General features: G+C 45.4%; 3 protein-coding genes across 5 annotated transcripts; 1 reads left to right on the plus strand and 2 right to left on the minus strand.

Annotated features, from left to right (window-relative positions):
- Positions 1 to 987: 987 nt before the first annotated feature.
- On the minus strand, positions 988 to 6,362 carry LOC139642485 (voltage-gated monoatomic cation channel TMEM109-like). Its single transcript, XM_071517333.1, has 3 exons — positions 5,267 to 6,362; positions 2,766 to 2,868; positions 988 to 2,335 (listed from the first exon to the last, which is right to left on the minus strand). Exons 1-3 carry the CDS (start codon positions 5,519 to 5,521, stop codon positions 1,977 to 1,979), a joined length of 717 nt encoding a protein of 238 aa, XP_071373434.1. The 5' UTR covers positions 5,522 to 6,362; the 3' UTR covers positions 988 to 1,976.
- A 218-nt stretch (positions 6,363 to 6,580) lies between these two features.
- Positions 6,581 to 19,112, minus strand: rnf20 (ring finger protein 20, E3 ubiquitin protein ligase). 3 transcript variants are annotated; one of them, XM_071517321.1, is made up of 22 exons: positions 19,037 to 19,112; positions 18,429 to 18,603; positions 18,241 to 18,309; positions 18,015 to 18,113; positions 17,730 to 17,877; positions 15,930 to 16,115; positions 15,550 to 15,665; positions 14,555 to 14,701; positions 14,338 to 14,412; positions 14,096 to 14,215; positions 13,351 to 13,530; positions 13,102 to 13,237; positions 12,753 to 12,874; positions 12,480 to 12,636; positions 11,989 to 12,295; positions 11,683 to 11,800; positions 11,164 to 11,313; positions 10,847 to 11,059; positions 10,436 to 10,561; positions 10,064 to 10,204; positions 8,917 to 9,021; positions 6,581 to 7,389 (listed from the first exon to the last, which is right to left on the minus strand). In XM_071517321.1, exons 2-22 carry the CDS (start codon positions 18,591 to 18,593, stop codon positions 7,213 to 7,215), a joined length of 3,057 nt encoding a protein of 1,018 aa, XP_071373422.1. In that variant the 5' UTR covers positions 18,594 to 18,603; positions 19,037 to 19,112; the 3' UTR covers positions 6,581 to 7,212. The 3 variants fall into 3 exon arrangements, with proteins under 3 accessions (XP_071373422.1, XP_071373421.1, XP_071373423.1); XM_071517320.1 differs by having other exon boundaries at positions 13,078 to 13,237; XM_071517322.1 differs by lacking the exon at positions 19,037 to 19,112 and having other exon boundaries at positions 12,486 to 12,636; positions 18,429 to 18,483; positions 18,541 to 18,593.
- A 1,743-nt stretch (positions 19,113 to 20,855) lies between these two features.
- Positions 20,856 to 24,321, plus strand: aldob (aldolase b, fructose-bisphosphate). The gene is made up of 9 exons (XM_071517299.1): positions 20,856 to 20,993; positions 21,862 to 21,974; positions 22,105 to 22,316; positions 22,431 to 22,485; positions 22,784 to 22,944; positions 23,059 to 23,142; positions 23,285 to 23,459; positions 23,579 to 23,778; positions 24,050 to 24,321. Exons 2-9 carry the CDS (start codon positions 21,863 to 21,865, stop codon positions 24,143 to 24,145), a joined length of 1,095 nt encoding a protein of 364 aa, XP_071373400.1. The 5' UTR covers positions 20,856 to 20,993; position 21,862; the 3' UTR covers positions 24,146 to 24,321.
- Positions 24,322 to 24,788: the final 467 nt, after the last annotated feature.

Raw genomic sequence — 24,788 nt, forward strand, 5'->3', positions numbered from 1 at the left:
GCATTAAGGCATGTAAATCTCTGTGTGATCATCTGAACAGTGTTTGTATCCTACCATACTGTGAAGCCACTATTGCTAGTGTCAGGTGCATAAACGCTATTAACTCTGTATGGCTTGCATTTGTATTTGTTCCTCGATCAACTCAATATCTTCAGGGAAAAAAACAACATTCCCTCCAAACTCCACAGGCTTCCAACAAGTCGCCGCAAAGCTTAAAGCTCTTTCAACCATACAAATTCCTTCCAACCACACCAACAAGTTCTCTAGGAAAACTCAATTGAGTGGAAGTTACAGACCCATAAATACACCAACACCTTTTGTTTGTGGTGAAGAAACACTCAAGCACCACAGATCTGCTGGGAGTATGAGACAGTTTCAAATCTGATCCTAAAAAGTTTCCCATAGTAGAGCTGTAACTGCTGCCTGTACTTCAGACATTAGATTAGATTAAATTATTTGGGAGCATTTTCCATTCTCCTGTCCAACTCCTCTATAAGGTATAGAGTCATATAACCAGGCTGTACCATGTAATGAAACTATATGACTTACAAGGCAGACCCAGGTTTATGTCACTGTCACAGCTGTTATGGACTGCGTTGTCATTTCCTACTGTATTGTTTTATGCAGCAAAGTTGCACCTAGGACAAATTCCCCCACAGGTACAATGAAGTAAACCTTGCATTGTGGAAGAATGACTTTCCCTGCAGCATATACAAAGTTAAGAATATGGTATGGCACGCAGGCTGTCTCCCCTTTTAAAGCTTCCTCAGTGATGTTCACCTTTGTGTCTGCAACAGGTCCAACCAGACTTGTGAATGGATCCAGAGATATAATGGATAATTATTGTTAATACAGTGAAACAACTACACTAGTCAGTCAGGCCCTAGGCCCTGTTTGTGTGTATGTTTTGCTGCGTCTCTATTTTAGACGATTGACCCATAGCTCAAGAGAAGTTACCCATCATGCCTTTGGAGATTCCTGACGTCAAAAGGAATGAGGCCAATTATTTCGTCCTGGGCAGATAAGAAAATGTTATTGTTGCCACCGTTCAAGTCAAAGGCACCATTTTACATGTTTGTGTGACTCCCATCTTAAAACTTGTATTTTTACAATAAAATTCTTGTAAAATATTTGATAAAGTAAATAAACATATCAAATGCCATCTAGAATCCCAATGTCGCTGCTAACTGCCACTGTTAGTTTACTGTTTGATCCATGGCTGGCCTGCTTGACACAGCAGCGCGGCTCAGACCAACAGGGACTTGAGCTTTTTGCTGCGGCAGGGTGAGCTAGTGAAGAATGAGCAGTCTGGCATCAGGGTCAAGTTGTTCCACTTGGCTGGGGCGGCAGCGGGGGTGCAGATCAGCGGTGTGAACCCAGAGGATCAGAGAAGCTTCCAGCTGACGGAGCAGCAGGCCCAGGGGAGCCGGCAGACTGTCAACAGACCAGGCTGAAGATAACAAGCCTGCTTCAGTGAGTAGAAACTCAGACCTTAAAGAGGATCCTGCCCACTAAGATTTTGATAGATGTGAATATGAATTGGCCTCCACCAAATCCAACATAAATGGGACAGTTCAAAATGTGATTTGTGGAATTATTGCTGTCTGACACTGAGGCCATTCTGCTCATTCTGTACAACTATCCTCTGTGACCTTTGTTGTCTTGCTATTGCAGCATTTTATATTAAGCTAAATAGCTTTGTCTGTCATTGATTACAATAAGTATTTATCGTTATGTTTGTAAAAAAAAACAACCAAAAAAAGTCAATTCTGTGTGGTTTGTCTGTAATGTCAATATTCTGGAGGCAAATAAAAAGAGCATTTCCAATGAAAAATCCCAGAGATTACTTTATTTCCCATAATAGTCTTAACACACGCACACACATATAGAAACCATCAACATTACCGTTGCCTTAACCAACAATACCATTACCCTTGTCCATCTGAACTCCTCTCCCTCCACCTCCACCTCCCCCCTCACTCCTCCCCCTTCCTCCTCTCCACCGCCTTCAGCCGGCCCTCCAGGCAGCTCAGCCGGTTCTCCACCGTCACAGTCTTTTCTGAGCCGGAGGCAGCCAGACCCAGCAGGACGCACCCCAGCACCAGGCCGGCCAGCCGCAGCGCCGTGGTGTCCGCCGTGGCACCGGCGTCACTCACGATCAGTCCGAAGAGCCAGAGCGCCATGACGGTTTTCAGCACCCAGAACACCCGCCTCAGCACGCCGATGGCCAGGCGGAGGACGACGGTCAGCAGCCAGTAGCCGATGAGGGCCAGCAGACCCCACTGGGCCACCGAGGTCACGCCCTCTGGAGTGAAGCGGGGGAACGGCAGCGTGACTGTGAGAAGGGAGACAGCAAGACACAAAATTTTAAAAAAAAGTTACAGTTAAGGTTAATTTGACCTCTTCATTTCTCTCCATTCATGAAGACTAGACCTGTTTGCTACATAAGGGCAACAGGAGCACAAACACACACCTGCACTCCCACACCGAGAAGGGAGTGGCAGGCAAATGCAGTTTACCCCGAGGCAGAGGCAAGACGGCATATTTTCACTTGCACCTTTCACCGCCTTCCTGGATCTTCCTCCAGACTGTGAGTGAACTCTTTGTGTCAGTTGGCAGTGAAGCACAACGGCGCCACATATTTTAAATCACAAATACATAGAGAAGTATTGAGTCATGCTAAGGAGAAACAGTGGCGCATCCATCTACGTCCAGCAGAGTCATACATACATACATACACACGCATGACCCATCCTGGTACCCACCATCGACTCCTGTGACTCTGAGGATCTCTGTGACGTAAACAGCGATGACATTCAGGCCGCTGGCGGCTCCCTCAGCCAGGAATCGGATCACCATCCCCACAAACTGAAGTGGAAGAGAGAGAGCGAGAGAGAGAGAGAGAGTGTGAGAGTGAGAGAGAGATGTGTTTTACATCGTTTCATAAGAGAAGAATGGAGAGAGACAGCATTCAGTTCATGTTAATAATCTTTCAAGGAGAGATGATTAAAGGAGAGATACAGATCTTGGCCTAGATTTCCATTCGTTGCTTCAATGCACAGATATGATTCACACCACCAGCGCTGTATATAACCACAAGACTGATGAGTGACATTAAAATAGAGTGGGAGCAGCTGTTGGTATGGACTTGACGATTATCTGTACTAATAGGAGACTCTCTCTCTCTCACACACACACACACACACACACACACTCACTACTGTTGTTTCCGACTCAATCGTCTCATTCGCTCACTCATCCTTGATCGGGTTACAGTCTATGGAGGTGACGGAGCTATCTGAAGGTCTATAGCATGACTTGCTAAATACACAAGTTACAGCGACTTATTTTGACATATTTCCTCACCATACAAGGCTGGACAAGTGCAGAGTGTCAGCAGTCACACTGCTGCATTGTTGACTCTGGCAGATAGTTGTGCATGCGTGTGTGTGTGTGTGGGTTTGAGTCAGCCGGTGAAGCTGTGCTCTCACTTCAGAAAAGTGTGACAGCTGGACAGCTCCCACACACACACGCACACATTGAAGTAGCCTCTCTACTGCTTTCCAGTCCCTCTAACACCCCCTCACACACACACAGTTCAGCCTCCTCAGGCGAGGTCAAGGGTAGCCCCATAAAGTTGGACACGTATCTTCTGCACCTGTTGCTACCACACACACACACACACACACGCGTGTGTGTGTGTGCGCGCACGCGCACGCACACACACACACACACACACACACACACACACACACACACACACACACACACAAGTGAGCACTGTCCAGTATGTCAGAGCAAGGCACAGGCATCTGTTGCTCCATGTCAGCGTGTGTTGAACTCAAAAACACTTAAGAGTGATTTACAAGATTGTGAGTTAGGAATAATAAGGTTCTATATTTTAGTGTTTTTTTTAAGCAAAATTGAGTTATCCACATATTCATAATCCTTGAATGTTACGTTATGTGCGGTGTTTAAAAATAAAGTTCTAGATAGAAAGTTCCATCTCAAAAAGCACATTTCAGCTTATAAGGTTCCTTTTCCCATCCAATCACATACTTCAGTATTTCAGTCAGTACATAGCTTGTTGTGATATGAATATAAATTTCATTTACAAAAGCTCTGAAAAAATACTAGTAAAAATTAAATGCAATTTTACATAATGGTGTCTTTCTAGGCTCAAATAGAAATCACCACAGCAAAATTGTATTTGATGCAATCTCGTTATGCATCAAAATTGCCTTGATTAAATTTTACCATTAAATCATATTCATCCAGTTTCCCGTTGAAACAGAGGTTTCCTCATTGCAAACAGTCCAATGGAATCATTTAACCAAACCTAGATCAACCTTGCAGAACTATAAGGTTCTATCTCTGTTTGGGTCCTCCTAAAAATCAAATTTAGAATTATTATAGGATTTTCATATTTTGCATCCAAAGCACCTTGGGGGAGCAGAGCAGACTGTTTTGAGCTATAGATAGATTTCACTACGTAACAGTTTTGACAGCTGGGAAGTCAAAACTTTGATGCTCAATATCTCAGTATCTATCAGATAGAACCTTATAACTCCAAACTCACAACATGAAGAAAGTCTGTTGTGGCCTCACACACAAAGATCTCAGTGTGTATAAGCCTAGAACCCATAAAACACACACACCGCTCCACTATGGTCATGCTCCTAACCTCTGCACTAGCTATGGGGTGACATGGGCTAAACAGAGCCAGAGGAGGGTGGCTTTGTTTGAGGGACCATGTCAGGGTGGGAGAGATGGAGGCACCCAAGGGTTTCTTACCATGGCCGCCGTATAGACGTTCTCCTGACCGAGAAATGACTCTAGAAACAACACCGCACGCTGAGGGAGAGGGGAGCCGGAGCCACGGCAGAGTGGCAGCAGGGACAGGAGGGGAGGTGAGATGCATAGATATAAGCAGACATGAAGGGTAGAGAAAATCGATGGGGTCAGGAGAGAGATTATCAAGTTGAGGGGCAAGAGGAGAGAGGGGGGGGGGGGGGGGGGGGGGGGAATTAGGGGTTTGGGGGGTCAGAGAGAAAATAGCCATGGATGGAGAGAGATGACAGGGTGAGAGGTTGGAGAGGTAAAATTAGTGATCAGATACACAGTTAAGCAATGATCAAGGATATAGTGAAGAAGCCAACTTAGAAGTTAGATCAGTAGTGAATATTAACAAAAGGAGGAAAGAGCAGAGTGTAAAAGCACTTAGTGATGCAGGTAGGGAACAGGAGCAGCCTCCGCCAAGCACTACCTCCACAGCGGACTGGATCACGCTGGTTCCCACGACGGACTCCGCGTACCGGTGGATCTCCTCGCAGGTTCCCGTGATCAGGGTGCGGAGGGTGACGGTCGGTGAAGCCGGCGGAGGGCTCTCCGTCGCCGGCGTGGCCGTGGCCTCCCCGGCGCAGCGCGCCGCAGACAAGCCGAGCACCAAAACATATGTGGATAATAAAAACCGAGCCGTGGCACACCCGCCGCGCGCGGAGCCAGACGCGTAAAAAGTCATGGTTGAAAATTTAAGAAAGATACAAAATCCTATTAGAAAATGGATAAGGACTATATAACGCTGTAATCCAGCACGATAAGCAGATCTGCAGCCTGTGTTGAATCTGACTTGGCGTGTAAATCAAAGATTTAAAAATGGCTTCTGTTGACAGCAGTCATACAAAGCGACAAGAGAATATTTTACATTACACACGACATGCTGCAGTTCACAATGGGCAATAAAATGTGAGACGAACCCCACTAACTTCTTCAAATAACACCAATTAAAAACCTCTCGTCCAAGTGACCAGTCAACAAATTAGACAGCTCGTGTTGGAAAAAAGGCCTGGACGACACAAAATGATCTGAGCGACTCTTTAATTATAAACTTTGGCAGCGCTGCAAATATCCAAATCTAGGACCGCTCCGTCAAGGACACTCCGGCGTTAACACTGGCTATATTAGGTAATAAACTGCTCAGGCTTCGACCCAGAAGCGGCCGATAGATTATCTCATCATTTAAGATGCGGCAGAAAGTTAGGAGAACCGACACAGTGTAGCAACGTCTCCAAAAGGGATTTTTCTCATACAGCTTTTGCGCGTAAAAGGAAACGGGTGGGAAAAAACGCGATGACGTTGGAGCTGACCACGAGCCTCCCAAAGCCTCTTATTTCTGCTTTGAGCTCCACGCCAATTTAGTTCCGTATTCCCTTTGTCTGTGGACTTGCATCAAACGCGCGACTGCGATGGCTTATCCCTTATAACCTTTATGAAAGAAAAAAAAATCCTTGTTGCGGTTTCTGCAGGGCGCTCCCTTCCTTCCAGCGTTTCTAACGACTGTTTCCCCTGTCAGCAAACACGGTTGGATCATAGGAGAAGGAGGGAGGGAGGGAGGGGAGGAGAGGAAGGGAGGGAGGAGGGAGGAGGAGGGGTGGGGAAGCCCGGAGGAAGGCGCTGTGCACAAGGATAAACCGAGATTTGCACACTGGGACTCCTGCTTTGTTATTCCGGGTCAAATGTTAAGATTATTCACATGGTCTGTTTAAGATGTTTTTTTTAAGGCAAGAAAAAAATATTTTTTGATGGCAGTTTAATAACTAGCAGAGCAGCAATTACACAGCATCAAATCAAGATATTGTGAGAAGATTGAAGCCCGGAGAGGCAGTTTACAAATAAAAAAAAAAAGAAAAAGAAAAACAATGATGACATACATATACACCAACATCGTACAAATATCTACTACAGAGGGAGGAAAGTGTTCTATCTCTCTACTGATCTGTTTCTTCTCCATGTTATTGGTTGTGTAACGGCTTCCCTTTGCATGCATACGCACACACGCACACGCACGCACTCACATACACACACACACATCACAGAACTCGGTATGCTATGCAAATTTTGGCAGAATCTCAGGTGTCTAGCTTCTCCTTGGACCAGCAGGCTAGAAGTAGCGAACATTGGATGGGAGAAGGTGAATTCAGTCAATGTTTTAAAAAACAACAACAGTTCAGAGCATCACTGCAGCCCCTACGAGGCTGGAATCATCAAGTGACTTTCACACCGGTGGTATCCATTACACACCGGAGGAGGGGGAGGGCTCAGATTCACAGAGGGGGAAACCAGTGAGCGCAGTGGCGAGTCTTGTTCCCGGCAGTTCTCTGTGCTACTGTACTGCTCCTCACCGTCCTCTACTCCCTGCGGGACATCCCGGCTCTAGCCGATGTAGATGCGGTGGAAGTCGTTGGCCCCGAAGGCGGCGTTGCACTTGGGGCACTTCCTCTGGCGTGTGTCGTAGCGCGTCTTCACGCACTCGAAGCAGAAGACGTGGAAGCACTTGGTCAGCACGGCGTCCTTCACCCGGGAATTGCAGCACGGGCACGTCAGACGGGCCTGGGACAGAGAAGGGGGAGGGAGCCGGTTAGGAACAGGGTGAGGGAAAAACCGTGAAGCCGTTTTGTTTTAAGCCGGATAGTGCAAACCAATGTTCAGGGCAGCAGGGAGGCCGTGTGGTTAGAGAGACTGGCCTTCAAGTATCAGCAAGCATCCAACCTGCTCAACTGTCCTTAAGTGCAAGACTCAACAGTGCAAGACACTAAGGGTGTGATCACACCCACAGTTGGTTTTCTTTGGTGCAAACCAGAGTGGAAACGTTTACTTTTTGTATTTGCTTCGTTTAGGTTCACACTGCCCAATTACAAGTGAACCAGAGCTTGCAAACAAAAGTCACATGACTCACAAGTAGCTTATTTATTGGACCTGTCATCCCGCCAGGTTAGAGATTTTGGCGGTGGAGGGAGTCAAAACAAATCCGCTTCTAGTCCCTTTAACTTTAGCTAAGCATGATGGACTTGTCTGAGCTCTTTGTAATTTACCCTCTCTGGTCTCCATACCAGGTAAGATAAGATATCACTTTATTAATCCCCTTGAGGAAATTCAGGAACATGAACACATGAAGAAAACTGCTGGATATCAGATGTCAACATCCATCTCCTTATACCCATGAAAACCGTATGATACAACAGTCGAACAAACAACACTCAAAACTGTGTGTGTTGGGGTCATTTCCTGAAGTTGGTTCGGATTATGTCCTTGCGATTAACATACTGCACTGCAGTTTGCATGGGAAAGGACCGACACTTGTATTTTCAGGCGTCATTTTAGTCATTTGTACTTTGGCTCTCCAATTAAAGTGAAAAAAAAAGACTTGTACAAGAGGACAGGCACTGTAGTGTTATGAGAGAGCTACAGTACAGCCTTTAAAAAGAGTGTGGGGCCTGTCATACTGTATAGCTCATTTGTTTGCATATATACAGAAATATCATACTTTTTCATATGTTTGAATGTGTTTTCCTCCCAGGCAGCCATTTGTTTCCATTCATTTCCTTACGGTACGAAAATCAACTTGCAGAGACTTGCCGTTAGATAAGTAATGCAGTGAAGATCCTGCCCTGGGTTTATTTTTGTCAGTTATTTTGCGTGATAATTTAGTTGAAACTGCACATCGATTTGAAAAGTCTGTAGGTCTTCTGGTGCGTTCATGTGCTGACGGGAAGCTCCGACATCCGGGACTGTAGCGAGAATTTACCTCTTTGTTGGCTTTCATGTGCACTTTACTAGTAATTCTGATTATTTCCGACTTGACTTGAAGGCAGGATAACACAACGGGAATCTTAAATATTACTCCAATAAAGAGGTTAAAATAAGGTTAATCCAAGTAACGGCCGATATGTTAGATCAGTAACTGTAATGTTACTAATTACTAAATTACTGAAATTGGAACAGTAATGCTTTACTTTACTCTGTTACAGGAAAAAGTAATGTGATTACAGTAACGCCCAACACCAGTCTGTGTTATCAGATTATTTTCCAGTTTAGGGGGGCCCCCAAAACTCAAGATTCGCCACTGCATAAACTCACCTTGTACTCATTGATTTCTTCATTTAGGATCTCATCTCCGTTGCTGATTTTCTCAGCAGGTTTCTTGGCCTTCTCGATCTTCCTCCGAAGTTTGGAGATGTCCTCCTGAAACACAGTTAGAGCCAAGTTGAGGAGAAGAGCCTTGAGAAATGAACCACAGCTCATAAAGTGCCAGTGTGTTGGTGAGGAGGGGGATGTCGCCTTGCTCTGATGGCTGTGGCCTCCATTATACCAGGCATTAATATGTGTTTCGATTCCACAATGTGTCTAGATATGATTTAAGTTCATTACATTTACACCTGATTTTAAAATGTATCTCCAGTATATACTATGAAAACATATTCCTCTGTCTACACAAAATGCAGATTCCTCTTGTAATATTAACATCCTTTAAAACTGACAGTTGTCGACAAACCTGTAAACACATGTATTACTCTTGCTTTAGCGTAGTCTGAACTCAGTAATTTTCCACTGTCCGCTCTCTATTTTGCTTCATAGTAACATTCCGTAACAGCCAGTACCGATCACACAGGTTCTAATTTGCCTCAGCTCACTCTCTTATCAGTGTCTTCCCATGGACTTGTTTATTCCACTGTATAAATGTTTTTGCTCTCTCCTTTTCTGTCTGTTCAGGCTACTCAGACAGACTAGTATCTCTGTACACCATAAATATACAGTATATATATATATATATACTATCCAGCTGACTGCTAAGTGTTTGATTTACATGTGCAAAAATGTATTTCCATTTACCCAAAGTATAAATGCATCACCAGTCTCCATACTGTACAGTATGTAGACTGCTGACGCATTCCAATTATACTTTAGTATAAGTAATAGTATAATAGTAGTACTATAAATAGTATAAGTATACATACAGTATGTAGACTGGTGAGGCATTGCATTTATGGTTTTGGTGATGGAATCTGCAGTGCATCTTGGATCCATTGATACCTGGATTTTATGCGTTTTAATTCTTTCTAAATACAATCTGATCACCCAGCATGCATACTAAAGGCAAGAGTTCTGTGGGTCTGGATGCGTGTTTGAACCATATTTTCCCTCTGAAGTGACATTGAAACTTTAGCCTTATTCGTGCCTCCATCTTTATGTGTGTGTGTGTCCACATGCAGTGCGGTCGTGTCACCTGTGCTCGTCGGGCGTTGAAGGACTCCTTCTCCCTGGAGATGCTGTTCTCGATGACCTCCTCTCTGACCAGGCTGAGCCTCTGCTGAACCTGCTCCAGCTGAGTGCGCACCTCCTCCGACAGCAACGCCGACTCCTGAGCCTGGAGGACGACAAACACACTCAATCTGTATCTGCTGAACTTTGACGGATACAGAATGGTATAGCTGAGTTGATGTTTGTATTTTTCCATAAGGGGAATGTGTGATTTCCTGTTATACTGTATAAGCCTTCATTTAATTTTCTTTGCAGCGCTGCTCGTCCTAAACATGATGAAATACTTCTTCATATTTTGGGTGCAATATTTAATCTTCTTCTGCAGCTGTGGCCCAACCTTGCGCTTGTTCATGTCCAGAGCCTGTGTCCTGAGGGCCAGCTCCCTCTCAGCAGTACTGATGGTGCCCTGCAGGAGGCGCTCCTTCTCCTCCAGCTTCCTCACCACCTGCAGCTGGGCATCAACCTGACAGATGGACACAATCCAACAAATGTAAATTAATGGAAGAATGAAGGAATGCAAGGGAGCTAGAAGAGGAATGAGAAAGGTGGGGGCAATGAGGAACGAATATCATTTACATTCAAAGAAAGTAATGATGATTGATGAATGATTGGTGGTAATTATCACTGTAATTTAATATTGTGTGTGCGTATGTGTGCCTGTCACAAAACATGGGACTGATATGGGTGTGACAGCCAGCAACCTTGCAGACTGAGCCTCACGCTGCTGCCTGGTGGCACCCGGGCTCACCTGAGTTTTGAGAGTGAGCAGCTGGTCGGCCAGCTCCTCCTTCTCCTCCTTCAGCAGCTTGTGGATCTGGTTGGACTTGATCCGCTCGCTCATCAGCTTGAAGTTGGCGTCGTCCTTCTCCCGGAGCTGCTGCATCAGCCGGATGTTCTGTTCCTGCATGTCCTCGAAGGCCTGGCCCGTCACATCCATCTCGCTCAGCAGCGCGTCCTCCTCCTGCAGAGGGAACCGCAGAGAGGGTTGGACAAATGGAAGGAGAAACGGGCGGAGGGTTTGCACGTACGTATGAAAACATGAACACGTGTTTCTGGCTCACACACCTGTTTCGCTATGGAGAGCTTCTTGTTGAGGATGTCGATCTGCTCTTCCACAGAGCGGATCTTCCTCAGGGCCTCTTCGTCTGCCATTTTCTTGCCCTCCCTCCTCTCCCTCTCTTCTAGGTCCCGCAGCCTCTGCCTCAACTCCTCTGCCTGGAATCAACATTACAGTATTGGATTGCCACAATGTAGCGGGATTCATCATTATACCATTCTATGTTAAAAAACCTGGACTGAACATAACTGTAATTCAATTGTCCACACGGCTAGAAAAAATGTAAATACAATTCAACTTCATCATCTGGCCTTGTGTTGCTCAGCCTATCTAAAAAGAAAATGTTATTCCAATTACAGCACAAATACCCATATACTGTGATATAAATATCCAAATATGTACAAAATATCTACAGGAAACACTGATACTTCACTACAATAACTATGCAGACAGTATCCTGCTTCTCAACACCTATAACAATCTAAATGTTTGTGTGTAGATGCTGTGGTGTGAGCAGTGCTGTCTACCTCTGACTTGGCCTTCTTCTCAGCAGCCATGAGCTGGACTTTGTCCCTCTGCTCCTTGGGTGCCGAGCGGTACATGTCCAGCAGCAGCTTCATCTCCCTCTGGGACTCCTGGGCTTTCCTACACAGTTAGTGAGAGCGTCTTCATACTACCATCATCATCATCATCATCACAACCAGCCTCATCAGAAACCACAATAACCATTCCCAACCATTTTTCCACAATAACTTGCAATTTCCCCTTACATGTACTTAGCAGATTAAAATAAACCTAAAAAGTCATGTCACTGTCATGCACATGAGACTTACTTGAGCTCCGTCCGGACGATCTTCAGCTGCTCCATCTCCTTCCTCTTTGGTCCTCCAACCACAGACGGGCGTTCCCCGGCTGACTCCTCCGATTGGTTACTGCTCCCCGGCTTCTCCTTCTCCTCCTTCATCACGCCGCTGCCCCCACCGCTGCGGGTTGGCCTCTCTCTCTCCTTCTCCCTCTCTTTCTCCTCTTTCTTTATAGTTTCCTTCTCTTTCTTCTCATCCTTCTCTTTCTTTTCCTCTTTCTCCTCCTCCTTCACTGTTGCCTCGGCCTCCAAGCCGGGCTCTAATTTCACTGAGGCACCTATAGAAAGATCATGAGACAAAGTAGAATTGAGAACAGAAGAATTGTAAAATTACAAAACATCACACCTTACTTAATACTCAGTGGCTGTCAGAATACTACTATATCTTAAAAACACCAGAAAATCAGCTGAAAGCGAAACTTAAAATGTTTCAGTAATAAATTGTGAAAGACAATCAGTTACCGGTGCTGCTGGGTGTGGCGGAGCCGTTGTCAGACTCAGTTTTGATAGTGGGATCCCCAGAGACGGCTGGGGTGGGAGGAGAGGTCGTCTCTTCCTTCACGTCCATCTCTGTGCTTGACTGCGACTGGAGGATGGTGCTGCCCTTCGAAGAGCGGACCTATGGGTGCAAGAGATGAATGCAACGACTTTTAGGCTTCATTCTGTTTCATGTCTGTTACCGCTTCATGGTGAGAGAGGCGGTAACTGCACTCCATACATCTCCCGCTGACCCACCTGGCTGAGTTCTGTTTGCGTCTCTCTCAGCCTTATCTTGTATTTCACCACCTCTCCCTTCATCTGCTGGTTGTGGGTTTGCAGAGTGCTAATCAGGTGACGCATCTCCCTGTTAATGGGGCCTGAGAGAATGAGAGAGAGAGAGAGGGGGGGGGGGGGGGCAGAAGAATACAGGAAGGAGGAGAGGAATGGTGGAAGCAAAACAGAATACAGACAAGAACTGTAAAATTAGCTGCAAGCCATGAAACTATGTTGCGAAACCAAAATGAATGTCCAAAAGTGAGTTTTTTCACCCCCATTCATTCACAAGATTCTTTGTTTGCACCTGATGGTTGGTTGAGTTGGTTACCTGCTTGCTCGTTGGCAGCAAGTGTCTGCTCAAACTCGATACGCAGCATCTCATACTCCTTCCTGACCTGGGCCAGCGTGTCCTCCAGCTGAAACACCTCCGTGCGAACCTTCCTCTGCAGGGCCACCTCATCGTTCTGCACACACACAGGGGGATCAGGGTTAGAACCACACACTGGATACTCTTTCACAAACCACGTGCCTGTACATCAAATTCTTTCCCTCAAACATTATATAGGCACACACACACCTCCATGTGCTCCAGCTGGCGGAGGCGTGCCGTCCTGGTGGTGTTGAGGCGGGTGCGCGTCTCGTCCAGCTGGGCCTTGAGGACCAGAGACTCGTTGTAGAGCACCGAGAACTGGGACTGCAGGCAGCGGTACTCTGAGCTGTCCTTTACCACGCCCTCCGCTCGACTCAACAACTCCGCCTGAGGAAAGAGAGAGAGACAGAGAGAGAGAAGAGAGAGAGCCAGAGGGAGAAAAAGAGAGTGAGAGAAAAATATTGAATACAATAAAGTACTGAATAATAGATTTTTACCCAAGTAGTTAAAACAGCACTAGGAGATTTGCATGTAAAAATACACCAGTCTTATTAGTCTAAATCACAAATTGCAGCTGCAACAGAGAAGACTGCCCCATCCTTCCATATTGAGATGCTGTAGATTTGCTCTATTTGCCCAAATTCAATTCTAGTATCAGGCATGGTCACTGGCGGAGATCAAATCAAAACTTAAGAGCAAAATCTCTGGCTAATGAAGTCCTTCAAACATTAAAACTTTCAAACACTTATCTTTGCTACCACTTGGGCTTGACAAAATGCAAAGATGCCTAGTGCAGCTTTAACACACTTTCACACGCGATGACTGCAACCGTAATTCTATGAAGTTTGTAATCCTTAAATGGGTAATTTTCTGAATGAAATGCAACTATCTGAAGTCAAAAGAACAGCAAGTGAGAAATGAAAGACCACAGAGTTTTGGCATGACTCTTTACCTTCATGCTGTTGTTCTCCTGGTTGACGTTCTGCAGGTCCTGCTGGAGCTTCTGCAGCTCACTGTGCCGGTTGTCTGCCAGCTCCCGGTTCTCCTCCAACTCACTGTTCATCTCCTCAAACTGTTGAAAGGAGGGAGGGATGGAAAGTCACACAGTCTGAATGGTGACGAGTGGCAGGAAATGTGTTTGTTGGCATCTCATACGTCACACTTGATTAGCAAGACTGCGAGTAAAACGTCTACCTTTCTCTTGTTAATGGTGATGGTCCCACATACACTGCTGGCCTCTCCGCACACCTTGTAGCCTTTACTGTTCACCTGGGATGGATTAGAGGGAGAGGTTTATTACAACACACTGTGACATAAAAGTATCAAAATAAGGACATTTTGTGTTGACGCTCACAACACTGCCATCGGCTTAAACTCTGAGACACACACACACAGAGAAAAGCATCCCCACCCTCTCCAGTATCTCGCTCAGGTGTGCATTGAGTCGGTTCTCTCGGCGGCGGATCTTCTCCATGTCCCACTGCAGCTCCTCGATCAGACCCTGCAGCTCGCTGACCCGCGTGTCCGCCTTGTTGGCCGCGCGACCCAGAGACCGAGACTGGAGGGAGGGAGGAGGACAGAGAGATGTGACACGGCTACGTAACCGCAGAAACATAATCACTACGAAGATATTACTCTACTACCAAGATACTATTATTATAGGATGATGAATGGAAGGAAGGACAAAATTAAAAGGGCCGTTTTATCGTTAAAGACAGTTTGTCACTAGCCAGCAGGGTGGCCCAGTGGTTTTTATTCAATCCCCCATGAGGTCACACCTGTTGAAATATCCTTGAGCAAGATACTTAACCCCTACTAGTTCCAGAGGCGCTGCAGTAGCTGAATGACCCTGCATTCCTTATGGGATGAAGAAATTTCACTCTGTTTGCATGGGCTTCAAGCAGCTGTCAATACACTCATTGACTGTGCCAGGCGTGAATTCAGTATAATGTGAAGAAGGGCAGTAACTTTTGTTCAATCCACATTATTAATATATCTTACAGAGTGACTTGCAAAGTCTGCTATTATTAATTCCTTGCAATCCCACGAAAAGGGAGGAGAGTTCACAGTTACCTCTTAACACATCATCCCAGTATAAATACACATGAATGCGTGATAAGTTGTGGCACTGTGGCTCATTTTGACAGAGACTCACACTGCCTTAATTCTATCACAATTAAATAGCCTCCATTGCGTTACTAAAGCATAGTAGAGGCTCATGACAAAGCCCAGCAGTCCCGGCACTTGGCAAGAATAACTGGCAGCAAGCACAGCTCCACTTGGCAGACCCTCAGTGACCTCATTGTTGCCTTGGATTCTTGCCAAATGTTTTTGCAACTGGCGAGTTCAATTGGACCTGAAAAGGAACCGTATTTTTATTCATGTATTAGGACACATCTTCCCTACCTCGCTGGTCATGTGACTGTGCTTCTGCTGGAGGTCTTCGGTCAGCTGATTTAGCCGCTCATTCTCACTGGTGAGCAGGGTGTTGAGCTGAGAGGCTACCTGCCACAAACAGCTCTCTGCAGAGACAACAATAATGAGACATGTTATGGGGCTGAAACACATAAATTGACTTGATGAATCCCTTCACAAACAAAGCTCATGCTCAGCTCTACAAGATAGCTGGTTCTAGCACTCTACATACATGCTCAGAATGATCACCAACTTTTAAAGCACCTACACTACCTAATTAAATGCTGTCATATTCCACCGCAACTTTGACATCTCTTCCTCCATCCAACCTCTCTCCTCCCTCCCTCCCTCCTCCCCTCCCTTCATCTCACCGGCTCCGGAGTCCACCTCCGTCTTCAGCTGGTCCACGGTGCTCTTCAGGCTCTCGTAGATCTCCACCACGCGATTGGCCTGCTTCTGGCTGGACTCCACCCTCTCCTGCAGCTCCGCCTCCATCTCTTCGCTGCTGCTGCTCGCCAGCATGGCCAGGAAGGAGGTGGCCGTTTCTCCCTGGTGGCCTGGGTGACGACAACAAAAAAGAGGATTTTGGAATTGAACAAATATGGAAAGGTCTGATACAGTTTTCACAATGCATTCTTAAAGCTCAGATTTTCAGCATATGTTCAACAGTATTGTCTTTATCCTCTGTCCCCAGCAGTGCTCGACTTAAACAAGTGTATTGTGTTGATAGGTCTTTCTGGAGGAATTAAGAGTGTTCTGCACTTTTTTGTCAGCCCATAATGTGATGAGCACAGTTTCCCATTGTTGCAGTGTTTTGTTGTTTTTTCCATTGTTTATTTATATTTTGTCTCTTTCTCAACTTTCTCTGATTTTCCACTGTCATTTGTTTACATTTACTGGGTATTGAAAAATGGCGGTTGTAACTGACCGCTGACCCTATGTGTTGCTCATACATCACCGGACAATCCTGCCAGCACCCTTTATAAGCGGGCTGGTATCAGACACATGAGGGTGCTGTGTCAGCACGCTTTTATCATACCCTAATCGCACTGAACTGCGGACAAAATATAATGGAAAAACATACTGTAGGTACCGTGACAGCACAGGTCCTGTACGGCACACTGGTGCAGTAGAAAAAGCATAGTGTGAGCATCCTGGCTTGGATATTAAAAGGAAAGGTGGGTGAAATCATTTGGATTACCAAGTATGAACCTCCAATCAAAAGTAAATTCTGGCGTCCCAAAGCCACCTCTCTCTCAGCACTGATCAGATCTATAACTAACTATTAAAATAAAGAATGTACTAATGTGCATACTCCTCAACAGCCATGCTGATGCTTTTGTTTGACATGCAAAGAAAACAGACATGCAACTCTGAATCAGTTGACTCTAAATGTCAACAGGCAGTTTCACCAAGAACTTTGAGAAAAGGGATACCATGGTTGTGTTGCAACGAATAAACATCTTACTACTACAGTGCACTTTTACGAGTGAAGTGGTGTAAGCAACAAAGGAAGCAATCCAAGGACCAATAAAAAAAAGTAATTCGGTCAGATGAATCATGCTTCCCCCTGTGTGGTTTTTCTGGTATGGTGTATGTCTACTGAAGCCTTTAAATGGAAATACATAAATACAAAGACATTCTGAGGGAACATGTTCATCCTATGGTAAAGCATTTCTAGCCTGATGGGAGGTGAATCCTCCAGGATGACAATGCCCAAAGCCCCATTTGACAAAGCATGAGTGGTCACTGAACTATTTGAGAAACATGGAAATAATGTAAACCATATACCATGTCCTTCCCAGTCACAAGAATAGTGCCACATCCCTCAAACACAGTTAAAGACACTAGAATCCAGGCCAAGGTGCACTGAAGCTGTTCTAGTGGCTTGTGGTCATTCAATGCCCTATTAAGACACTTTAAGTCCGACTCTTCACCATCAAGCTGAACAGCAATAGCCTGACAAGATGGCCGACACTACTGGCTTGAAACGGCCGGGTAGCAGTTGAAAAATGACAATATACTGTTGAAAACTGTTAAACAATGACCTTAGTCTATCTATAGAGATAAATGTGGTATTGAGGAGTCCCACGCAAAACGCAGGTCTGGGAATTTGATATGTATCTGTTGTTGCTTTCTCAGTCTTGTTCCCGAGTTAGTTCTCTCTGTACCTCTGTCCTTGGCCCTCTCCTGGTTGGAGTCGCCATCAGGTTCTGGGGTATCTGGCTTCAGGCTCCGCCCCTCTGCTGCCGGGGATTTCTCAGGCTCACTGTTTGATTGGTCGTAACGCCTGCCAATCAGTCGCACGTTCTCGTCAAACTGAAAGCAAAAAGGTTGGGGAGGAGGGAAAGTTGCATCCCATTGTGACTTTTTGATCTATCTCTTAGAATAAAAACTGTTAATGGTAAGGGTATAGATAAGACAGGTAACTTTTTGCTCTGTCAGTGACTGTTTACCTGGTTCCAGTATCTATTGAGGATCAGCAGACTGGCATCATCAGTGGCCTGGCGAGTCTCCAGTCTCTCAATTCGCTCTCGCAGTTCATCCTCAATCACCTGCAAAGCAACAGGAACAGAGAAAACCCTTCTCAAAACAAGTGTGTACAACTGAGGCGTCTCTCTCTCTCTCTCTCTGTGTGTGTGTGTGTGTGTGTAACCAAATGTTTAGACTTCAGTCAGTTACCTGTCTTTGATCCAGAGCCTCTCCCAGCTTTCGGTTCTTAGCCTGGAGAGCTTTGATGTCTTGCTCTTCCTGAGACAGAGAAGATTATGAAGAAAACAGAAGAGAGAGATATACAGACGTTATACTTCTGAAGCTACATTAACAGGTAAACACTTTAGAAGGAAGCCAGACGGTTAAGAGTCGCTCACAGAGTTGGACACCCCTCCTAGCTTGATGACCGTCTCCACCGCTCCGGCCGCGGCGCTGACCCCCGGACCTCCGTCCTCTCCTCCTTCCCTCTCCCTCCGCTTCTCCGGGGGCGCGCCGGAGGAGGACGGACCGCCGCTGTCACCAGGACGCTTCTGTCCCGACATCCTCTGACTCCTGAAACAAAGTGAGAGACAGATTAAACAGCAATGTCATTTGTCTGACGAATAATGTGAAGGACTGACAGATTGGGACTGTTTGGTTGGATGAAGACGCTGCATGGGCTGAAGGACGAAACTGCTGGACAAATCTTTGGCCAGCTATCTTAATGTTAACAGTGAAACCTTGTTCATCTACAGGATTGACACTCGTATGATTTTGTACACGAAATGTATTAACTATCATGCTCTGAAACCTGAACAAGCCGATAAAATTAGCCAACCTAACATTAAGCTAACGTTAGCCGTTAGCTAACGGTAGTTTGGCTATTCAGGCTCCCCGCGAGCTTTAAACAACGTTCATGGACACAAAGGTCGATCTTGACCCGGCAGGTTAAAGCGTTTGCTTGGTATTTTAATTTTGATTTATAACACCGAGTTCCCAGTCTTACCGATTTAGACTAAAATATGTTATTTACTGAATCTGTCTGTGGATGTTGATGTTGCGGATCCTTTGGACTGCCTTCCGGAAAAGGAAGCGTTAACAACCGAGGTCGAACAACTTACAACTGATACTGCGCCATCTGCTGGAGGGGAGGCAATGTTTAATATTCATTCATTCATTCATTCATTCATTCATTCATTCATTCATTGTCTTTACACCGTTATACTTCCATAGGTACAGCCCAGTCCACCACAGGTCTAATACAGACACTCACTCACACTCCCATTCACACCTATGGGCAACTTTGAGACTGTTTAACATAAATGTGTTAATAGATACCCATTGCTTTATAAATATAATCTAGGCAATTGAACGGCATGCAGTTAAATTAACACTATTATTTGTGATGCACATTGATGATTTCACTTTATTAAAATCATAGACAAATCAGATATGGTATATGTTCACAACATGGCTTCACAGTAGAAATACTTTGTGTACTGCTGCTGTGTTGCAGCTCCCACAGATGCATGAGGCTGGAGGAAATTATAGCATAGAGTTGTCCACCTTCCTCCTTACTGATGATTTATAATATTGGACAACCAAATCGACATTCCTCTGGTTGTATCTTTCCAAGTACTTGTGGAGGTATGCCAGCTTGTCTGGGAAAACAATTGCACTTTCTTGACTCGCTCTCTTGTTCTCAGTCATTATGTAAAAAGGGGCTGATGGACAGGGACTGGACTCTGACCAGCAATATTTGAGGGCACTATTGCTCGGGGTCCAGGGTCCATATTGTGTAAAAGTTGGTTTGTAATTATTTGCGTTACAGATCCACCCAACCTACCTCATAGCTGGGTTCAAATATGCCTGTCTGCTGAGGTCACCATGCAGGACTGGTGCAGACATCAGAGACACCCCCACAAGCTCTTTGGGCCAGTTTCTAGGATCAATATGAGAACTGTTTATGCATGACGTGACTGACAAGTGATGTGACGCATAAGGCAGATACCTGTAGATAGCATGAAAAAGTAGGTTGTCCTGATTCAAACAAATGACCAATCCTTTGTGTCCCATAAATGAATGTTACACTATAGCTTGGTCTTACACTAGTGCATCCAAAACATGTACAAATACAATTATTCCACACAAGTCTGTATGAAATCAGAAAAAAATAGGTGACACTTGCACATGCATGTCAGTTCCCTGTTATTTTAGTTAGAAATACAATATAATAAGGTGAAGAAAAGTTGTGTAAAATGTAGACAGGCCTTATCAGGACCATATATCATGCATCTTGCTGACCAATGAATTCTCCGTTCTACATCCTAGCACAGGAAATTAAAACACAAACAGCTCACATGTTCTTGATATAAGTGGGATTTTGAGGATTGTCACCCACCAAGGACAACACAGTACACTAATTCTGAACAAATCCACAAATAGGACTGTGCATGAGAGAGTGAGGAAGAGAGAGAGAGAGAAAGATAGACAGATAGATAAAGGCTGTTGGGCAAAAGAAACAAAGAAACCTGAATTGCAACATTGCAACCGGCCTCTCGCATAACATTTCAACATTTCCCCAATGTGCTGCAATAGCCTGTCATGAAGGGGATTGCTGCAGAATCGTATCGTGCTCTGATTTTATAACTCGAGTTTCAGATGACACGCTGTGTTCCTCTCATGTTTTGAAGCCATCCCCTCAGGTGCATGATAGGAACTCAAAGTCCACAAAAGAACATTGATACACAAACACGCCCCCGTCTGTCTGACCGAACCAATTGCGTTACCACCGGTGATGCACGCCCCCGCCACATCACGAGCGCCTCCTCCACGTCTCCAAAGAGGCGATAAAAAGCGCTTTGTGCCCACTGTCCGGCCTTCGCAATCAGTCCTAACTCCTAGGAGGACAGAGAGGCCGTCTGCCACTTCTGCTGCCGTCGCTGTTTGACAAACTCTCTCAAGTAAGATCTATTTTCACGTTCACGTCTCTTGCCTTGTCTTGTCTTGATTGGTTGACTGCCTTTACTTGGGGAAAAGTTACTTGAGCCATTTTGATTGGTTTCTGCAAGATTCCAGTTGTAGTTTTCCTATGTCTGTTTCTTTCTCAGTGTGCACCGTTGAAAACAATCATGCATTTATGGAAGAAAAGTGATATTTGCTCTGTGATATTTGCATAATCTTATGGTTGTCTATAGAAGTATGCGGAACTAGATAAAGTATTGCCCTATTAACAGTTTTGCAATGTGTATGCTGAAGTTACATTTGTAGATTAAGAAGTGCAAACTTAGATTTTTGCAATATGGAGGAGAAGAAAATTGTTCAATGAAAAACACGCGTTGTGCATTATGTGGCGACGCGTGTTGCGTGGCGGTGTCTGCCAGTATGAAAAACCCCAACCTCCTCCGTGTTGTGCAACTATTTGGCAATGGATCAACACTCACATCCGTGTTCTACCTGCCTTTTATGATCACTTGTATCAGCGATGTTGTGCTTATGATCTTTTGTGTGTGTATGTGCGTGTGTGTGTGTGTGTGTGTGTGTGTGTCGGCGGGGGGGTGGTCTAATGCAAAAAAGCCTGGGGTCAGCACCATACACTGTAGTTAACAACTTTGAGTGAACTATGAACTTAATTTATCCATGGAGACTAGAACTTATCTGTTCTAGGCCAAAGTTCAAATGTGCAAGCCAAATATTGACGGAGGCGGTGCATGGAAAAGATGTTCCAAGGCAGAAGTTGATATGGAGGAAAAAGGAACACTTCCTTCTATACTCACTACAGTTTGACAGAGATTCTCATCACCTGTGAAATCCCTTCTTCCTCTCCACTAGGATGACTCATCAGTTCCCATCCCTCTCTCCGGAGCAGAAGAAGGAGCTCTCTGACATTGCTCAGAGGATCGTCGCTCCGGGAAAGGGAATCCTGGCTGCAGATGAATCGACAGGTGAGTTTGATAACACTGAGCGGGAAGTATCGGGGGTGAGGGGTGACTTTGCATGCATTTGTCCACAAAATGTAGATTTTTACAGAGTAGTTGGCATCTGAAACACTTTGTGGTGTCTTCTTCTTTCAAGGCACCATGGGAAAGCGTCTTCAGAAAATCAACGTGGAGAACAACGAGGAGAACCGTCGCTACTTCCGAGACCTCCTCTTCTCTGTTGATCCCTCCATCTCCAACAGCGTGGGCGGGGTCATCTTCTTCCACGAGACGCTCTACCAGAAGTCAGACAGCGGCAAGCTCTTCCCCCAGGTCATCAAGGACAAGGGCATCGTTGTCGGCATCAAGGTGAGAAGGCCACAAACTTAGCGGCTGAGGCCAAATCCCAACAGAATTCGATGTACACCTATGGGCCTTCCATACTTTGACCCCTAATTGATTTGTTTGGTTTTCTTGCTTCAGGTGGACAAGGGCACAGCTGGTTTAAACGGAACAGATGGAGAGACCACCACACAAGGTGAAAATGGATATGGAACTAGGGTCAACTAGGGTTGTCAAGTAAAATTCGAGAGGACTAGAAGTTCAAGTCTGCTTAATTGATAAATGTATAACTTCCCTGCAAATTACTGCAATCATGCAGAATAAGCACTTAGAAATTTTCATGAAATAACCTGTACAGTACGAGGAGTTAATTATAAACTTGTCAACAAAGCATTGGTCGTAAACAGAACTGATTTGTGGTCATTGACACATTCAGACACACTGGACTACTACCATAGCATACAAGCGTCCTATTTCTTTGTATTCCTCTGCAGGTCTTGATGGCCTCTCAGAGCGCTGTGCTCAGTACAAGAAGGATGGTTGCGACTTTGCCAAGTGGAGGTGTGTGCTCAAGATCTCAGATGGCTGCCCATCAGCTCTTGCCATTGCAGAAAACGCCAATGTCCTTGCCAGATATGCCAGTATCTGCCAACAGGTGTGTGTTTAGCCATATTATTCACAGCAATAACTTGGTCAATATGTTGCCCGTTTTGTGTTCCCTTTTTTATAAATTTGCTCACCTTAATTTAATCTTAATCTACCCCACCAGAATGGCTTGGTGCCCATTGTGGAGCCAGAGATCCTGCCTGACGGAGACCACGACCTGCAGCGCTGCCAGTACGTCACAGAAAAGGTTGGTTCACCAGCTCCGGCTTGAGAGGTCAGCCAAATGCCAAGGCTACAAGAAGAAAAGAATTCAACAGTATTTTCCCACAAGATAAAATGGGTTGCTACTAACCACTACTGTACCACTAAACCTCCCTGTTCCTTCCTAGGTTCTGGCTGCTGTGTACAAGGCTCTGTCCGATCACCACGTCTACCTGGAGGGAACCCTGCTGAAGCCCAACATGGTCACTGCTGGACACTCCTGCCCCAAGAAGTTCACCCCCCAGGAGGTGGGCATGGCCACAGTGAGCGCTCTGAGGCGCACCGTCCCTGCCGCCGTGCCTGGTGAGTGTGTTCCCCTCATGAAGCCTGAGGCTGTCTCTACCCACCGGACTTTAAGAAGCCTTATATGGGACAATGTACAGGATAAGTAACATAGTGTTCTTCCTCGTCCTTTTTTCCAGGCGTCTGCTTCCTGTCTGGAGGCCAGAGCGAGGAGGAGGCCTCCCTCAACCTGAACGCCATCAACCAGGTGCCCCTCCACCGCCCCTGGAAGCTGACCTTCTCGTATGGCCGTGCACTCCAGGCCTCCGCCCTCGCTGCCTGGCAGGGCAAAGCTGCCAACAAAACTGCTGCACAGGATGCTTTCTGCACCAGAGCAAAGGTGAGGCTGGAGGAGGGCATGAATGACGACTGATAGTGAATGACACTATGTTGTCATTCACTAATTTGTAGTTATGGGCTGTGCATGGAGCTGGGTATTGAGAATTGATTCTTATCTTTGCGTTACCCAACTTGATACTGATTGGTAAATTATTACTTCTGAAAACCTTTTGTCCCTTCCCTCTTGCCCTTATGTTGGCCAAGTAACTTGGCTGATTATTAACACTTGGTTTGACTTTGCCCTAACTTTCCCTCTCTGTTGGCCTCTTCAGATCAATGGCCTGGCTTCCAAAGGAGAGTACAAGCCCACTGGCTCAGCTGACCAGTCCTCCATGAAGTCTCTGTACACTGCCAGCTATGTCTATTAAATACTGTGAACATTAAAGCAAAAAAAAAAATACGCACGGACCAAATATGACTACAGGAAATTATTCTGCTGGGTGTCGTCCTTCCCTGCGCTGGCAACACCAGGGGGAAGAAGTCGACTAAAATGTTTGACTACTAGTTTGTCTACCGAATGGAAATAAATGAACTGTGAACAAAATGTTGTTGGTATCATTGCTATTTATAGTGCTTTTGTTATGAAATTGGAGCATCTAGGTACATGTGGTGTCACAATTTGAAAGAGGCATGATGTTCAAACATACCTCTGTTAAAACCTGGAAAAAGATAAGCTTTAAAGAAAGTTTACAGGAATAAAGCTTGTGTAGGGAGAGATGGGATGCATTTGGGCCTGTCTAGATAGGTGTTGCAGATGGTTGTTTTTTTTTTTTTTCTCAAACTGCTGAGTGAAGGGGGGGGGGCTTTCAGGATTGCCACAAGCATGGGGCAGGTGGTAGTCCCTCTTTCAACGAACCTGATGGGGCACATGCACATCAGAAGTGGAAGTCACAACAGGATATCCTACACATGGCACTACATTTTGAATCTGGTTCTTTATGAGAGCCTTATGAGTTCTACTGAAACTCTCACAGGCTTCAGAGCCACAGGTGGCTGCATTAGAAATAGGAT

Source organism: Centroberyx affinis, unplaced genomic scaffold (genome assembly GCF_046629955.1).
Source record: "Centroberyx affinis isolate AG114_WGS23_722 - 3 ecotype Tasmania unplaced genomic scaffold, CSIRO-AGI_Caff_v1 ptg000485l_1, whole genome shotgun sequence".
Classification (NCBI taxonomy): Eukaryota; Metazoa; Chordata; class Actinopteri; order Beryciformes; family Berycidae; genus Centroberyx; species Centroberyx affinis.

Bases quoted from the DNA above. Each gene is read 5' to 3' on its own strand.
- LOC139642485 (XM_071517333.1), bottom strand. From the start codon at position 5,521: ATGACTTTTTACGCGTCTGGCTCCGCGCGCGGCGGGTGTGCCACGGCT. The intron at 2,869-5,266 runs GTAGTGCTTGGC...CTTCCACTTCAG, and splicing joins TGATCCAGTCCGCTGTGGAG to TTTGTGGGGATGGTGATCCG. The intron at 2,336-2,765 runs GTGGGTACCAGG...CCCTTCTCACAG, and splicing joins CAGAGTCACAGGAGTCGATG to TCACGCTGCCGTTCCCCCGC.
- aldob (XM_071517299.1), top strand. From the start codon at position 21,863: ATGACTCATCAGTTCCCATCCCTCTCTCCGGAGCAGAAGAAGGAGCTC. The intron at 22,945-23,058 runs GTGTGTGTTTAG...CTACCCCACCAG, and splicing joins ATGCCAGTATCTGCCAACAG to AATGGCTTGGTGCCCATTGT. The intron at 23,143-23,284 runs GTTGGTTCACCA...GTTCCTTCCTAG, and splicing joins GCCAGTACGTCACAGAAAAG to GTTCTGGCTGCTGTGTACAA.
- rnf20 (XM_071517320.1), bottom strand. From the start codon at position 18,593: ATGTCGGGACAGAAGCGTCCTGGTGACAGCGGCGGTCCGTCCTCCTCC. The intron at 12,296-12,479 runs GTAACTGATTGT...ATCTTTCTATAG, and splicing joins CGCCACACCCAGCAGCACCG to GTGCCTCAGTGAAATTAGAG. The intron at 10,205-10,435 runs GTTGGGCCACAG...GTCGTCCTCCAG, and splicing joins TGGACATGAACAAGCGCAAG to GCTCAGGAGTCGGCGTTGCT.